The 19,057-nt window shown below is 41.8% G+C and overlaps 1 protein-coding gene across 1 annotated transcript in view; it reads right to left on the bottom strand.

Annotated features, from left to right (window-relative positions):
* LOC136877402 (4-hydroxybutyrate coenzyme A transferase) overlaps nt 1–19,057 on the bottom strand; it is a 231,767-nt gene that overhangs the window by 78,088 nt on the left and 134,622 nt on the right. Inside the window, exon 3 of the mRNA XM_067151409.2 lies at nt 4,734–4,882. Coding sequence (XP_067007510.1) covers nt 4,734–4,882 — 149 coding nt within the window. The remainder of the gene's footprint in view (nt 1–4,733; nt 4,883–19,057) is intronic.

Genomic DNA, 19,057 nt, shown 5'->3' with positions numbered 1-19,057 from the left:
ACATAAAAATGCATTGTTTCCAAATTTTTCTGCCATCATCTCCCCTTAAAAGGTATGCATCCTGAGTATACTCAAGAATTCTGGTTGTGATGTTCGTAGAAATGGTATCCATCAGTACAGTTTAGAGAGTGAGAGTACCAGATTGGAAGCTGCTACAACTGTAAGTGCAAGTTTGAAATTCTGGTGCTAATAGTCACAATGATTTTTTTTTCTTTACTAGTTACTAGAGGGAAACTTGTACCGGTATTTCAAGTTCTGAGGCACCTTTGCAATTAAGAGTCATGCAATTACAGGTACACATACCGATACCAATATCACAAAAGCACTGAAAATAAAAATACTAAAGAATAGGATTCTTTAGGTCCTAACTTGAACTAATAAGCAAAACAGAGAGAAAAGCACACTACAGCTAACACTGTACAATGGGCTAAGATCACTCTGTCATTGACAGTACGGTTGCATTTCATTCACTTTCATCGCTCTCCTCTGAATACAGTATAGACTAGAAGCTCTATGGATGAAACTTTTTGGTCAAAATTGACTTCAGTGAATAGATACTATAACAGGTGGCACCTGATGTGGCATCTGATCAGAAAACTGTTTGCGAACAAATTGTGGTTACACAATAATAAAAAAATGTCATAATGTGCCCTATTGGAGTATCAATAATCTCTTTTGAGTTCTATAGCCAATATTCCAAGTGCTGTATAGAGGAGAGTAGATGTTGGGTGTGGAATCCTAGATTACAACAATTGATCATTTATGTCTCATACAAGTTTAGTGCATGGGCTATGGTAATAAAGGAATTCATGAATTCAGATATTTAAGTGTAAAGTACATTCATGATGGACATCACTGGCATGGAAGTATTGTTCAGTTGTCAGGGTAATGAGTTAATAGTGATGATGGTCGCTTATGATTGCTTTCATACAGTACAAAACTGTTCAATAATCAGCCCATACTGATCAGGAAGACAATTTAACATACTGGTGCCTATCGAAATGAGAAGAAACCCCAAAGAAAAATGTAGGCAAAATGAGAGCCATGAAGGGAGGTGGGAAAAGATTCCCTTGAACTTGGATGCTATTATATCGCTGAGCCCAAATAAAATTAAATGTGATGGGTTACAATGTCCTAAGCCCATAACACTTAATAACAATAGCACTACAATATATGTAAGGTATGTATGTATGTATGTATGTATGTATGTATGTATGTATGTCCAATCCTTGTCCCTTTTCTTTACGGGTTCGGGTATAAAGCAAGATTAATCTTTGTAGCGAGTTTTTATGATCTGATGCCCTTCCTGCCTGTAGTGAAAATGGGAAACCATGGAAAACCATCTTCAGGGCTGCCGATAGTGGGGTTTGAACCCACTATCTCCTGAACGCACGGCCGACTAGCTCGGTGATTCTTTTTCCAGCTAAGAGACTCGAACCGGCTAACCATGGTGTCAGACCATATAAACTTGACATCTTAATGATCATGGCTACCAGGTGGACTAAAAACCGAGATGTACTACCTCCCCCCCCCCCCCCTCACACTCACTCTCTCTCTCTCTCGCTCTCTCTCTCTCTCTCTCTCTCTCTCTCTCTCTCTCTCTCTCTCTCTCTCTCTCTCTCTCGCTCTCTCTCATTTCCGCAAGATGGCATTACTGTTGCAAATGTATAAAATCTAACCCATCAACGATGAGATCAACAGCTAGTCCTAGTATGCCATTGGCAAGAGTAAGTGAAAATCTACTAAAAAGCATCCCTTCCCACACTTCATGACAGGCGGTCAGATGGGTATACTTTGACTGGCGGGTTTACTTTGAACACTTTTTCAGAAAATGTTTGACCGGATCTAGTGGGAGCGCCATGAAGCTTACTAAAATAGCACTGACTGGGTTTAGTTCCATATCTTTATAAAATATATCTCTGGAAGTCCCTTCTCCCAGCCAAAGAGATTAATGGCATATTCTGCCATTTTTATGTTACCTGTTATTTCGCTGCCAAAACTACGTGTGATAAAATCCAGTTGCATTGCGCAGATCGTATGTCAGAAGAGAGTTTAAATAAACCAGGTATGTTGTCCAATTATCTCTAATGGTATTAAGTCTTTCATTTCAACTTCAAGTTGAAAAACAAATGTAACAAAGTAAAATTTTCTGAGTGTGACACACCGCTGGTCAGAGTATCCCACCTAGTCAATGTAAGCCATGGTCTAAACATATACAATAATATTTCTGGTTTTATCAACCCTAATGGCGTATTTGTATTATATTTCAGACATTTGCTCATCTCTTCAACACAATGGGTCAAGTACACAAACGAAACCCATTGAGTAGATGTTACAACACCGCAGATTCATGTGTTCTAAAGATAGCAATGGAAGATGTAGTATCATGGAAACTGTCAATTATCAAGGCAGCTGCCCATTACAAAATAGCAAAAGGCACTCTGATGAATAGACTTCACAACAAACATGCACTAGCCGTGGGCAAGCCTACTGCATTTAGAAGGAAGAGGAGGATTCATTTGCAGACCATATCATTGTTTTAGGTGAGTGGGGATTTCCCTGCGATACTCTGGACATTCGTTGTTTAGCTAAAGGATATTTAGATGCATGTGGAAGGAAAGTATCAATACTCGGCAAGAATAATTTACCAGGTACTGATTGGGTGCGTTCCTTCATTGAAAGACAAACTACGTCTAAACTACAGACGTTGCCAGAACATTAAACTAGCTAAAGCCAGCCAGCCTTACACCCGAGTATTTTGAACATTTAAAGGTTTCCATGCAAGACAATAGTACAAACTCAATGGTGCCACCAGAGCGTGTATTCAATTATGATGAGACTAATCTCTGCGATGACCCTGGTACTAAGAAGTGTGTATTTAAGCGAGGGATAAAATATCCAAAACGCATCAGAGACAGCACTAAATCAAGTATTTCACTGATGTTTTGTGGTTCAGCAGCTGGACAGCTACTACCTCCATACGTTGTTTACAAATCAGAGCATTTATGGCAAACATGGATGGAAGGAGGACCACCTGGAACACGCTATAACCGCAGTCGTTCAGGTTGGTTTTATTCCAATATTTTTACAGATTGGTTTACACAGTTATTCATACCACATGTGAAGAAACTGAATGGCAAGGTAGTTCTCATTGGAGATAATTTGTCTAGCCATTTTACTCCAGAATTAGATTGGCAACAGCAAATAACGTATCATTTCTCTGCATCCCCAAGAATTCTACACGTATTTGTCAACCACTGGACGTTGTCTTTTATGGACCTCTCAAGAAGTATTGGAGAAATATCTTAGATGAATGGAAGGAAGGATTGCGGAAGAAATCCCAAATACTGTCTAAAGATGCCTTTCCAACATTGCTGAAGACACTATATGAAAAAGTGAAAGGTTCAAATAGTGTGAGTGAAAATCTGATCAGTGGATTTCGTAAGTGTGGTATTTATCCACTTAATGCTGACGTAGTTTGTAGTCGCTTGCCTTCTGAACTTCCAAACGATCCAAATGTAATATCTCCAAATGTATCAGACACTGTTGTTAAAATGCTAAGCGACATGCGATACAAAGCCAAAGAAAATACCGCTACCGGTATGCCTCGAAGACGCAGAACCAGAGTTAATGTAACCCCAGGAATGAGTCTGTGCATTGAAGACATTGAAAACTGTGAAGGAGAGACATCCTACAACGTACAGTTAGGCAACATTGGCAATGAAAGTCCTTCATCCTTTGGGATCGCTACAGATCATCCACCTTGCCTGGGCAATGACACGAATGAATCGTTCAACAACGAAAATAGTGAGCCTGCTGCAAAGGATTCTTCATGTCATGTGAAGATTGAAGATTTTGTGATAGTCAAGATCCTGACAGTGCACAAATCGGAGAAATACTTCATTGGACAAATCACTGAAGTTTGCATCAATGACTCAGGATATATTGTGAAATTTCTAAAGAGACAGAAATCCAAATTTGTGTGGCCAGGTCATGTTGATGAAAGCGAAGTCACTAGAGAACATTATATTAATCCTCACCACACCTGATGTACTAAAACGAGGCTTTAAATTTCTTCAGCATGAAATAGAGTGCTTCAATATTAACTAATATTTGTGACAATAAACAGTAATAACAGCAGTAAATTTATTTGAAATGCCACAGGAATATACTGTATGGATGTTTATTTCTGAATAAAGTCTATTTTTTTCCTTAAATTAAGTTTGACATTAATTTCGTATTCGTGCAAAAAATTTATTTGAGAACAACAGGTTGGTGCTCATATTCACCAATAAATGATCTCTAATATCTCCCCATGCATTTTCTTCAAGTCAATGAAACCTGTGATGGGGCTTACTATGACTGCCAAGTATTATTCATGCACAAAATCTGAAAAACACTCTGTGGTCAAAGTAACCCCATTTGCATGGTAACTTTGACCAGTTACTAAAGGGCTGTTTTCTCATGCATAATGCATGATTAATACATAGTCACCACAGATTGTTTACAGAAAGTATCAGCCCCTAAACTGGTGTACTTTATTTTTTCAGGCGACATTCAGAAGTAATGTAAATGTAATTTGAATAAAAATTTTGGTCAAAGTATACCCATCTGACGGGACAGTACATAACAGATCTATGTAAATGAGACATAGGACTTGGAACTTATACACCTCGGTCTAGCCAGGCCGAACAAGCAATTCGACTCAGTCTTTTATTTAGGTAAGTATTTACGTGAATTAGGGCGACATCAGGCTTGACGATCTTCCGATGGAAAAGCAGCGGAATCTCAGACAAGAAGATTGGGATGCAATCCGACCGACCCTCTGCAACAGCCTTTCGAACATTTCCTGCCATGAAGAACGAACATGACCGGAAGATGCCTGAAACAGAAGACAATTTTGTTATTCAAAATGCTAAAAATATAGTTTTCTGTAGGAATTAAAACTTAACTTGAATGAATAAATATCAGCATGCATTTGGGTTTAAAAATGCATACATTTCGGAATAAAAAATTAAATTAATTTCCAACATAAACGATGAAGACGACTGCAGTGTAATAATAATCAACTAAATAGCACACAACGAAGGGTGAGACAAGTTCCTACACACGGTCCTTACTGCACTATACATAACAGACGACAACCAATCCATGGCGTATGTTAGGTTAGAAATATTTGGAGCATCCTCCTTCTGGATAATATATCGCACCAATCAATTCGATCCCCCCACCCCGCAAACAACTATACACTCTTGTAACGGCTGCATCACTTCATGAAGCTATGTGATCAACTCCCCTTGATATTAAGTAACAGAAGACATGGCAATGTGAGTTTCCAAGCATTCTTTTCCACAGCTTGTTCGAAATCCTTGTCGGGTCACGGATGTGTACTATGGACTTAACCCTGTTTTACATCTGGATATCCTTCCTGACGCCTATCCTATGTGGAGGGATAAATTCAATATTGTGTGTTCCTGTGATGGTTGGTAGTGCACTGCATTGTGTAAATATGAAAATGTGTGTATTAAGACAATTACGAACACCCAGACTCGAAACAGAGGATATTAACCATACATGTTGAAAACATCCCATCCCACCAGAAAACAAACCCGGGACACTGAACCGAAGACCATTCAGCCAAGGGGAGGACATGTATATGGTCACTATAAAAATGACCGAATGATATTATATGTTCCTCGCATTTAATATTTTATGAGACAATTTTAATTTTCAAGTAGATGCAAGCCCTATTCCGGCAGATATCTGGAAGAAGTTGGGACATGAAAAAGCAGTCAGTATTCCTAGCAGGGTTCTTTAAAGAGTGCCTTGGGGAAAATGAGACCCCTTCCTTCTGGCGGACCAGCATTACAGTACCCATCTGTAAAAGTAAAGGTGATAACACTGTTTGTACCAATCACCGCCCTATCCGTCTCCTATGTCACACTATTAAAATCCTTGAGCGTGTGCAAAGCAGCACGACTTGTTTCGGGCGATTTCCGAAAAACGAGTAATGTTACGAGAATGCTGCAACTTTGGGCTGGGAAGACTTTGGAGTAAGGCGACGAGCTGCTCGGCTAAGCGGAATGTTCTAAGTTGTCAGTGGAATAACATTAGTAGATGAATGACGTTCAGCGGTGTTTTTAAAAGTAGGAAAGATCATAATATGAAGATAAAGTTGGAATTCAAGAAGAAAAACTGGGGCAAATAAATCGTTTATGGGAAGAGGAGTTAGGGATTGTAATAATTTACCAAGGTCGATACATTTCCAACTTCTTTGAAATTATTTTTAAAAATACCTACTACGTAAACAACTTATAAGGAATCTACGGCCTGGCCGGCTGCCCTAAATGCAGATCGGTAGGGATTGATTGATTGATTGATTGATTGATTGATTGATTGATTGATTGATTGATTGATTGATTGATTGATTGATTGATTGATTGATTGATTGATTGATTGATTGATTGATTGATTGATTGATTGATTTTGAAAATGCAGGAATATATTTTCTATTTCTTCAGAAAACTGTTTACAGCACATGATACTGATTTTTAAAATCCTGTAGGTTTTACCGTTTTACTATGAATTTCATTATTTCGGCACTGTACCTTCGAGATATACTGAGACATCGTCTATATGTAACTCGCTCACTGCTGTGTCTGAGGATCGTCATACTCTCTGGAAAGGCGACGAACGTGGGTGGATATCAGCTGGATATTATGATACTCATATAATTCAACAAGACTTACCATTCTTGTTGGTTTTCTTGTAAGCCGAGTAATGACGTATATGTAATCCCATTCCCGTCCTATTTGCGCGTTAAAATCACTCATTAAGATCTTGACGTGGTATTTTGGAATTCTCGCGATTTTGGTATCGAGGCTGTTCCAAAACCTGTGTTCTCAGAGTATTTCTAGCTTTGGTCGTTAGTCAGTGCGTGGACCATGATTAACGTGTACGTTCTGTGTGCAGAGCGCAGGGATAGTAGGACTGAGGTGTTGACTACAAAGGCCGAGACGAAGATTGGGGTGTTCATTTGGTGGCTTTGCTCTTAAAAAAAAAAAAAAAACACTGTACCCATAATGAAGAGCGTTTCTTGCAATGCTATTAAAGAGATAGAGCCTCCGTGGCTCTGGGTTCCGTGGTTCAAGTCCCGATCACTGCATGTGAGATTTATGCTGTCAAAGCGGAGGCGGGATGGTTTTTTCTCCAGGTACTCCGGTTTCCCCTATCATATTTCATTCCAGCAACAATCTCCAATCAGTATCCAGTAATCGGGAGATAGTGGGTTCGAGCCCCACTGTCGGCAGCCCTGAAGATGGTTTTCCGTGGTTTCCCATTTTCACACCAGGCAAATGCCGTGGCTGTACCTTAATTAAGGTCACGGCCGCTTCCTTCCACTTCCTAGGCCTTTCCTATCCCATCGTCGCCAAAAGACCTATCTGTGTCGGTGCGACGTAAAACAAATAGCAAAAAAAAAAAAAAAAAAAAAAAAAAACCAATCTCCAATATCATTTCATTTCATCTGTCAGTCATTAATCATTGTCCCAGAGGAGTGCGACAAGCTTCGGTAGCCGGCACAATTCCTATCCTCCCCGATAGATGGGGGGGGGGTTCATTCATTCCATTCCTGACCCGGTCGAATAACCTATTATAGAGATACTGTTTTCATAGAGGGGTTTGGTCGGTTGTTTCATTTACCCGGGAGAGTTTGTGTTGAGGTAACGTATACCAGGAAAGTCTTACATTTGGGTCGAGTTTTCGTAACTGTTTGGAGTTTCCAAGACGCTCCGACTCGTCTTCAGTATGACGTAGAATTTCCCTCCCTCCCCCAGAATCCGATTTAAAGAGTTACCATCTGGGGCAACAGTGTTTCCTTTGTTTTAACCCACCTCTCTCTTTGGTTAGGTATGTTAAATAAGGCCGAACGCACCCCGTTCCAGTCCTAAATCAAAGCAAAGCCGACTTTCCATCCCGAACGATATACAGTACCCGCTCATTGCCACTTCAGAAATTGGTTTCTGTACAGAGTAATAAATAAGTTACAAGACTGTAAGCAACTGCAAAATGAGCTCGATAATGTTGTGAGATGGACAATAGGCAATGGTATGATGATAAACTGGGTTAAAAGTCAGGTTGTGAGTTTCACAAATAGGAAAAGGCCTGTTTTAATTACTGCGTCGATGGGATGACAGTTCCTTTTGTGGGTCTTTGTAAGTACCTAGGTGTTAATACACTGACTGACAGAGCAAATGCAACACCAAGAAGGAGTGGTCAGAACTTTATGCCAATTGCAGGGTAGACTGACGTCACTGAGGTATGCTCATGATGTGAAATGCGCCGCTGTGCTGCGCACATAGCGAACGATAAATGGGACACGGCGTTGGCGAATGGCCCACTTCGTACTGTGATTTCTCAGCCGACAGTCATTGTAGAACGTGTTGTGTGCCACAGGACACGTGTATAGCTAAGAATGCCAGGCCGCCGTCAACAGAGGCATTTCCAGCAGACAGACGACTTTACGAGGGGTATGGTGATCGGGCTGAGAAGGGCAGGTTGGTCGCTTCGTCAAATCGCAGCCGATACCCATAGGGATGTGTCCACGGTGCAGCGCCTGTGGCGAAGATGGTTGGAGCAGGGAGATGTGGCACGTGCGAGGGGTCCAGCAGCCCGAGTGACGTCAGCACGCGAGGATCGGCGCATCCGCCGCCAAGCGGTGGCAGCCCCGCACGCCACGTCAACCGCCATTCTTCAGCATGTGCAAGACACCCTGGCTGTTCCAATATCGACCAGAACAATTTCCCGTCGATTGGTTGAAGGAGGCCTGCACTCCCGGCGTCCGCTCAAAAGACTACCATTGACTCCACACCACAGACGTGCACGCCTGGCATGGTGCCGGGCTAGAGCGACTTGGATGAGGGAATGGCGGAACGTCGTGTTCTCCGATGAGTCACGCTTCTGTTCTGTCAGTGATAGTCACCGCAGACGAGTGTGGCGTCGGCGTGGAGAAAGGTCAAATCCGGCAGTAACTGTGGAGAGCCCTACCGCTAGACAACGCGGCATCATGGTTTGGGGCGCTACTGCGTATAATTCCACGTCACCTCTAGTGCGTATTCAAGGCACGTTAAATGCCCACCGCTACGTGCAGCATGTGCTGCGGCCGGTGGCACTCCCGTACCTTCAGAGGCTGCCCAATGCTCTGTTTCAGCAGGATAGTGCCCGCCCACACACTGCTCGCATCTCCCAACAGGCTCTACGAGGTGTACAGATGCTTCCGTGGCCAGCGTACTCTCCGGATCTCTCACCAATCGAACACGTGTGGGATCTCATTGGACGCCGTTTGCAAACTCTGCCCCAGCCTCGTACGGACGGCCAACTGTGGCAAATGGTTGACAGAGAATGGAGAACCATCCCTCAGGACACCATCCGCACTCTTATTGACTCTGTACCTCGACGTGTTTCTGCGTGCATCGCCGCTCGCGGTGGTCCTACATCCTACTGAGTCGATGCCGTGTGCATTGTGTAACCTGCATATCGGTTTGAAATAAACATCAATTATTCGTCCGTGCCGTCTCTGTTTTTTCCCCAACTTTCATCCCTTTCGAACCACTCCTTCCTGGTGTTGCATTTGCTCTGTCAGTCAGTGTACAAGGAAAGATTTTTATTGGGGCAATCACATAAATATGATTGTAAATAAATGGTCAAATCTCTGCCCATGGTTATGAGGGTATTTGGGGTTGTAGTAAGGATGTAAAGGAGAGGTCATAGAAGTCTCTGGTAAGACCCCAACTATAGTATGGTTCCAGAATATGGGACCCTCATCAGGATTATTTGATTCAAGAACTGGAATAAATCCAAAGAAAAACAGCTCGATTTGTTCTGGCTGAGGTCCGACAAAAGAGTAGCGTTACAAAAATGTTGCAAAGTTTGGGCTGGAAAGACTTGGGAGAACGGAGACGAGCTGCTCGACTAAGTGGTATGTTCCGAGCTGTCAGTGGAGAGATGGCGTGGAATTACATTAGTAGACGAATAAGTTTGAGTGGTGTCTCTAAAAGTAGGAAAGGTCACAATATGAAGATAAAGCTGGAATTCAAGAGGACAAATTTGGGCAAATATTCGTTTATAGGATGGGGAGTTAGGGATTGGAATAACTCTTACAAAGAGAGATGCTCAATAAATGTCCAATTTCTTTGCAATCATTTAAGAAAAGGCTAGGAAAACAACAGAGAGAATCTGACACCTGGGCGACTGCCCTAAATGCAGATCAGTAATGATTGATTGATTGATCAAGCTTTTAAATAATAATAATAATAATAATAATAATAATAATAATAATAATAATAATAATAATAATGTTGGAGGGAGGATCCAATCAGCCGTCGCGCTGACGTCTCAATATGCATACTGGTACGGATTAACTAGGGCTCGGATTGGGAAAGAAGAGGAAGACCTCTATCATCCAGACATCCGCCTCGAGTTCTTATTGGAAACCAATGAAACCAACTTCTAAAGTGGCTATGAGCAGGTACTGTATGTCGTTGGGGATGGAAATTCGGCTCTGTTTTGATGTAGGACCAAAGAGAGCGGGGGGGTTAAAACAGACTCTTACCATAGCCTGTCTGGAAGTCTGTTTCAGTGGTTTTCAACTTCAATCATCATCATCATCATCATCATCATGGCCGCGCGTGCTAACTGCTAACGCGTTGCAGCTACGAAGCCAAGCTCTGCATTCGGGAGATGCGTGGGTTCGAACAGCATCGTCGCTGTGCTGAAAATGGTTTCCTGTGATTTCCCATTTTCACTCCCAGCCAAATGCCGCGACAGCTCCTATTCATAGGCCACAGCCGATTCCTTCGATCCCCTTATCCAGTTTCATTCACAATCATTCATTTAATTTTTCATTTCAACTCCTGAACTAAGGTTGGCGTAACGAAGGGCATCCGACCGTAAAAGTATGGCATATGAATTTATCTCACCTAATCCCCGACCCCGTGTCAAGAAATTTGACTAAATGGTAGATATAAAATTATTATCATAATCATCATTTAGAACCGATGATCTTGATGTCTGGCGCCTTAAAACAATGATCACTACCGTTTACTTGAATATAAGAGTACATTAAACATCCTTTTATTTTCAACCTTGCTTCCTTATAAACCACATGACTAAAGTGGTCCAAAGCATTAAATTTCTTACTCCAATGTATGTTTCCTGGAATTTCTGATCACACAACCCAACGGCGACATCATCATCATCATCATCATCATCATCATCATCACCACCACCACCACCACCACCACCCACATCTCACTGATTAACCGAGAAGTTAGAAGTAACAAAACAGTATTAAGTAACTAGTTGAAGTTCATTGAAAAATTAACTGGGGCGTGCATCGTTGACAATGACAGAAGGTCATTCGTTAGATGTACGCAGCTGCAGCAGAGACTACGTACACTCAACCACACAAAATTTGGCCGCTAACCAAAATCGAAGAATCCGCCACATTAGAGACACACAGTCAGGGTAAACCTGTACAGTACTGGCCATGAAAGGGAAGCATACACAGTATCTAGCTTTCAGATCGACGCATAACAAATAAACAACAAATAACGAAGGGGATTGTTTCTAGAAGATAAAGGAGTAGTTGTTTGTCTGACATACCCATTTATAACACACTTCATCGCTAAATGGTTATGCGACCTGTTCCGACAGTGGATGTAGCAGTTATATATACAGTAGGTAATAATAATTTCGTGTGGCTATTTCTAGCTGAGTGCAGCCCTTGCAAGGCAGACCCTCCGATGAGGGTGGGCGGCATCTGCCATGTGTAGGTAACTGCGTGTTATTGTAGTGGAGGATAGTGTAATGTGTGGTGTGTGAGTTGCAGGGATGTTGGGGACAGCACAAACACATAGCCCCCGAGCCATTGGAATTAACCAATGAAGGTTAAAATCCCCGACCCGGTCGGGAATCGAACCCGGGACCCTCTGAACCGAAGGCCAGTACGCTGACCATTCAGCCAACGAGTCGGACTATACAGTAGGTGATAGGGTATAAATTGCAGGGTTCGAATCCATCCAGTACTCGCTGCCTTTTGTTTATATCACTAACTACACTAGTGTCCAAAAGTTAGGCATAAGTAACGAGTAAGCAGGGCAACAGGAAATAGACCGCAAATCGCACGACGTATGCACCTCCCAAACTTACGTGTTCGCTCTGTATTGTAAAAGAGTGTTCCCTGCTTTGACTAGCGGCCTAACCGCAAGGTAAACACAGCCAGGGCCTGCGCCCCATATTCCCTCAGTCGTGTTTGCCCTGTGATAGTGTGCGGAGTGTAGCCTCGTGGGGAACGTGACAACATAATGGCACAATAACGCCATTTGGACCCCGTTTTGCAGAGTAGAATACTCGGCAGCCTGGAAGCAGGCCAGACACAGACCGAAGTCGCCGTATCCTTGATGTGCCACAAAGTGTCGTTTCCAGGCTTTAGAGACGATTTCAAGACACAGGGGATGTTAGTCGTACGCCAGTACCAGGTCGACCAAGGGTAACCACACCACAGCAGGACCGATATCTGGCCTTAACCGCCCGACGAAATCGGAGTGCACCTGCAAGACAATATATTGTCGGCGGAGCTTGCAGCCGTCTCATGGGTTGCCGTTTCCCGGCAAACTGTGTACCGGAGGCTCAGAACAGCAGAGCTGTTTGCCCGACGTCTAGCGGTGTGCGTCCCGCTCACTCCAGCACAGAGACGGGCCCGTTTACTGTGAAGCTGTCAACATCGAACTGGGCCACGAATGAATGGAGGCATATGCTCTTCACAGATGAATCCCGCTTCAGTTTGCAGAACGATTGCCGTCGCACATTAATCTGGAGAGAACAGGGTAGCCGATACAACCACAGGAACATCGTGGAACGGGATCAGTATGGTGGTGGTGGCGTCGTGGTGTGGGGCGGAATCATGTTGAATGGCCGTACGGACCTGCACATCTTCATGGGTGGTCCGAGGAACAATGTTAACGCTCCAAGATACAGGGATGAGGTACTGAGACCACATGTTCGACTCTTCAGAGGTACGGTTGGTCCAGACTTCCTCTTAATGGACGATAATGCCCGACCGCACCGCGCTGCTCTGGTGGATGAATTTCTGGCTGGGGAAGACAGTCATCGCATGGACTGGCCAGCGAGGTCTGCGGATCTGAATCCTGTAACATGCCTGGGATTCATTAGGAAGGTGAATTTCATCCCGTCAGCCTCCACCGAGGATCCTCCAAGACCTTCGCATTGCCCTTTCGGAGGCATGGGATCGACTGCCACAAGAGCTCTTGGACCATCTGACAGAGAGCATGCCACGTCGCTGCGAAGCATGCATGGGCGTTAGGGGTAACCATACACACTATTAACAGTATAGTTTGTTGTGGAAGACATTGCCAAGTTTTGTTGGTTGTTGTCAAAGGTGTACCATAACTATCAGAACCTTTCTGACACTGTTCTTTTGGACAAGTTGTGTGACATATGGTGTGTGAGTCAGCTTCCGTTTGTTCAGCAATCCGTCTGACATTCTTATCAGGCGGTATGACCTCGTTTATTGATTATGCTTAACTTTTGGACACTAGTGTAGAACAGCTTGTAAGCAGAGTCACTTTTGAATTGCACTAACAATATTAACGAGAATAGTTATTGTAATTCCCTTATTTCATTTCATTTCTCTGTGTAGAAGTACGCATGATATTGGTCCATTAATATCTTAGATGAAAAGGTAAGCATAGAGAGAAGGCACATTGATTTTTATTATTATCCACATACGCTTAATTAGACACATTGTTTTATAGTTAAATGCATGAAACATGTTAGTTCCTTGTTACCTACATTAAGCATAACAAGGCCTCGTCTCTGATTCCTATGACTGAAGGCAATACACAAATAACGAGGACAGCTGTATTTCAACAGAAGTATCTCGATTTATCTGTGGGTTGGCCATTCATTCTGGCATGAGCAAAATTTAATCTTGGAAGCATCCATTCATAAATTCATAATGCACGAAACTCTCTCCACAGTTTGTGGCTATTCGCGACTGAGAAAGAAGAGTATTTTTCATTCATTCATTCATTCATTCATTCATTCATTCATTCATTCATTCACGACCACAATTCAACCATGAAACCATCCATTTACCAATTCATGCAGTCCACTCATGTTGTAATGATAGGATACTCCATAAGTCTGACAAAAAAAGTAAGTACTAAATAAACTAAGGAAGGGGAAGATACATGTTGGCCTGGACTGCATAGCATTGTTAAGACCTAGGACAAAAATACATTATATTTAGTGTAATAATAGTCAAAAAATTGTTACAGGGAAGTGTATGCACGTATCGAATTTAATGAATTGCAATAAAAGAACGCTCTCTCCCCAGTTTCAGGCGATCCGGAACTAGGGGATGGGAGTATTCTGTTCTTATACCCTATCACCTATATATATTTACAATTTGTTCTATGGTGACGATGGGATGGGAAAGGCCTAGGAGTGGGAAGAAAGTGGCCGTAGACTCAATTCAGGTACAGCTAGGTGGGAAAATGGGAAACCACGTATCACCTATATATAGCGCTTCTACCAACTAGCCCCCTGTGGGTGGGGGTGGCAGAATAACACCCACGGTATCCCCTGCCTGTCGTAAGAAGCGACCAAAAGGGGCCCCAGGGGCTCTTAACTTGGGAGCGTGGGGCCTGAGATGAGTCCTGTTATTGTTAACTTGTTAACTACTTCCAGATTTACTCCTTCAAGATACCATTTTTCCTTTTTTGCTAATTTGTTCCCGTTTTTGCACACCATTACTCTAGTTTTCTGTGCGTTAATTTTCATATTCCACTCTTTACAGTACTTCTCGGTACCATCAATACTTTTCTGCATTGCAATTGGCGTTAGTGTGAACAGGAGTATGTCGTCAGCAAAGACAAGACCAGGAATATCCTGATTTTCTAAACATGGCAGTGCTAATCTTTCCTCAACTTCAAAATCTAGTATATCGTTAATGAGCAATAGAAATAAAATCGGTGACAATTTACATCCCTGTTTCAAACCCATTTTAGAAATAATCTCTCCTACTACTACTACTCCTTCTTTGACTCTCACAGTACATTTTACTTCAGCATATATCTTTTCTATAGCCCTTATCATTTTACATGACACTCCTACTTGTCTCAATCTAGTAACGACTGCCCCCCTGTTCACAGTATCGAATGCTTTTTCTAAATCTATTGATGTAATATAGAGCTTTCCACCTTTTTTCTTTACATATTTGTCAATAAGAGTTCTCACAATAAAAACATTATCTGGTGTTGTTCTCCCTCTTCTGAAACCACTTTGAAATTTCGACAGGATTGAATGTCTCTCTGCCCAGTTCCTTAGTCTATTTGCTAGTATACCCGTATATACTGTCCCCAATGTATCTAATAAGGTAATTCCCCTAATGTTTCCTAGATTTAATCTATCCCCTTTATTTTTGTATATAGGGCATATTATCCCCTCTTTCCAAGCTTTTGGAAATATCCCTTTCTCGAAGATTTTATTGAATATCTTTGTCAAAATTTCCAACATGCCGCTTCGTTCTCCCACCTCTTTCCAAAATTCATATGTGATACCTGAAATAGCTCCTGATTTTCCCTTTTTGGCTCGTTGTAACAGGTAGGAGATAGGGATCTGCGCTCGGATGGCCTTCATTTAAACCGCAGTGGTACGTATAAGTTAGGAAATTTGTTTGGAAGGGTAATAGGGAGGTACATTCAGGGAAACGGGATGGCCTAGGGAGCGGTGATAAGGGAACAGGGAACTGGAAATCAAGTAGGGATGACATAAAATTGTTAGTGTTGAACTGTAGAAGTATTGTAAAGAAAGGAATAGAATTAAGTAATTTAATAGATATATATTTACCAGATATTGTAATAGGAGTTGAATCATGGCTGAGAAATGATATAATGGATGCAGAAATTTTCTCACAGCACTGGAGTGTGTATCGTAGAGATAGGATAGGAAAGGTGGGAGGGGGAGTTTTCATTCTGGTGAAAGAAGAATTTGTAAGCTACGAAAAAGTTAAATATGAGACACATGAAATTCTAGGTGTAAGGCTCATTTCACAAGATAATAGGCAACTTGATATATTTGGAGTGTACAGATCGGGAAAGGGTAGCACTGATGCGGATTCGGAATTATTTGATAGGATAGTCAGCTATGTGGGAAACGACATGGAAAGAAATGTGATTGTAGCGGGAGATCTGAATTTGCCAGATGTCAATTGGGAAGGAAATGCGAACGACAGGAAGCATGACCAACAAATGGCAAATAAGTTAATATGGGAAGGACAGCTGATTCAGAAAGTGATGGAACCAACCAGAGGGAAACATATTTTGGATGTGGTGCTGATAAAACCAGATGAGCTCTATAGGGAAACTGAAGTAATAAATGGTATTAGTGATCATGAAGCTGTTTTTGTGGTAGTTAAAAATAAATGTGATAGAAAGGAAGGTCTTAAAAGTAGGACTGTTAGGCAGTACCATATGGCTGATAAAGCAGGTATGAGGCAGTTTCCAAAACGTAACTATGATCGGTGGAAAACGGTAAATAAAAATGTAAACAGACCCTGGGATGGGTTTAAAGAAATTGTTGAGGAATGCAAAAACAGGTTTGTACCATTAAGGGTGGTAAGGAATGGTAAAGACCCACCTTATTATAATAGAGAAATAAAAAGACTAAGAAGGAGGTGCAGACTGGAAAGAAATAGAGTTAGAAATGGCTGTGGAAGTAAGGAGAAATTGAAGGAACTTACTAGAAAATTGAATCTAGCAAAGAAGGCAACTAAGGATAACATGATGGCAAGCATAATTGGCAGTCATACAAATTTTAGTGAAAAATGGAAGGGTATGTATAGGTATTTTAAGGCAGAAACAGGTTCCAAGAAGGACATTCCAGGAATAATTAATGAACAAGGGGAGTGTGTATGTGAGGATCTTCAAAAGGCAGAAGTATTCAGTCAGCAGTATGTAAAGATTGTTGGTTACAAGGATAATGTCGAGATAGAGGAAGAGACTAAGGCCAAAGAAGTAATAAAATTTACATATGATAACGATGACATTTACAATAAGATACAAAAGTTGAAAACTAGAAAAACGGCTGGAATTGATCAGATTTCTGGGGATATACTAAAGACAATGGGTTGGGATATAGTACCATATCTGAAGTACTTATTTGATTATTGTTTGGCCGAAGGAGCTATACCAGATGAATTGAGAGTTTCTATAGTAGTCCCTGTGTATAAAGGAAAGGGTGATAGACATAAAGCTGAAAATTACAGGCCAGTAAGTTTGACATGCATTGTATGTAAGCTTTGGGAAGGCATTCTTTCTGATTATATTAGACATGTTTGTGAAATTAATAACTGGTTCGATAGAAGGCAATTCGGTTTTAGGAAAGGTTTTTCCACTGAAGCTCAACTTGTAGGATTCCAGCAAGATATAGCAGATATCTTGGATTATGGAGGTCAAATGGACTGTATCGCGATTGACCTGTCTAAAGCATTTGATAGGGTGGATCATGGGAGACTACTGGCAAAAATGAGTGCAATTGAACTAGACAAAAGAGTGACTGAATGGGTTGCTATATTTCTAGAAAATAGATCTCAGAGAGTTAGAGTAGGTGAAGCTTTGTCTGACCCTGTAATAGTTGAGAGGGGAGTTCCTCAGGGCAGTGTTATCGGACCTTTATGTTTTCTTATATATATAAATGATATGAGTAAAGGAGTGGAATCGGAGGTAAGGCTTTTTGCGGATGATGTTATTCTCTATAGAGTGATAAATAAGTTACAAGATTGTGAGCAACTGCAACGTGACCTCGAAAATATTGTGAGATGGACAGCAGGCAATGGTATGTTGATAAACGGGGCTAAAAGTCAGGTTGTGAGTTTCACAAATAGGAAAAGTCCTCTCAGTTTTAATTACTGCGTTGATGGGGTGAAAGTTCCTTTTGGGGATCATTGTAAGTATCTAGGTGTTAATATAAGGAAAGATCTTCACTGGGGTAATCCCATAAATGGGATTGTAAATAAAGGGTACCGATCTCTGCACATGGTTATGAGGGTGTTTAGGGGTTGTAGTAAGGATGTAAAGGAGAGTGCATATAAGTCTCTGGTAAGACCCCAACTAGAGTATGGTTCCAGTGTATGGGACCCTCACCAGGATTACCTGATTCAAGAACTGGAAAAAATCCAAAGAAAAGCAGCTCGATTTGTTCTGGGTGATTTCCGACAAAAGAGTAGCGTTACAAAAATGTTGCAATGTTTGGGTTGGGAAGAATTGAGAGAAAGAAGAAGAGCTGCTCGACTAAGTGGTATGTTCCGAGCTGTCAGCGGAGAGATGGCGTGGAATGACATTAGTAGACGAATAGGTTTGAATGGCGTCTATAAAAGTAGGAAAGATCACAATATGAAGATAAAGTTGGAATTCAAGAGGACAAACTGGGGCAAATATTCATTTATAGGAAGGGGAGTTAGGGATTGGAATAACTTACCAAGGGAGATCTTCAATAAATTTCCAATTTCTTTGAAATCATTTCGGAAAAGGCTAGGAAAGCAACAGATAGGGAATCTGCCACCTGGGCGACTGCCCTAAATGCAGATCAGTATTGATTGATTGATTGATTGATTGATTGATTCCTTATTTCATGAGTCGAAATAGCCTCATCTAATTCGAGTCCTGTTATTGCTTCCACTTACTTGTGCCATGTTCCTCACTTTCATCTATCCTATCCGACGTCCCTTCGTCAACTGTTGTTAATTTCCGACTCCGATGGTATCAGGTTGCGAGGCCTAGAGCGCCTTTCATTTTCACGCCCTTCGTGGCCTTTGTCTTCCTTTTGGCCGATATTCTTTGTATCGAAGTGTCGGATCCCTTCCATATTTTCTCTCTGATTAGTGTTATACAGAGGATGGTTGCCTAGTTGTACTTCCTCTTAAAACAATAATCACCACCACCACTTCTACCAACTAGCTACTACATTCCACTGTCGG

This window comes from Anabrus simplex, chromosome 7 (genome assembly GCF_040414725.1).
Source record: "Anabrus simplex isolate iqAnaSimp1 chromosome 7, ASM4041472v1, whole genome shotgun sequence".
In the NCBI taxonomy this organism is placed as follows: Eukaryota; Metazoa; Arthropoda; class Insecta; order Orthoptera; family Tettigoniidae; genus Anabrus; species Anabrus simplex.
This window is presented reverse-complemented; position numbering and strand designations above follow the sequence as displayed.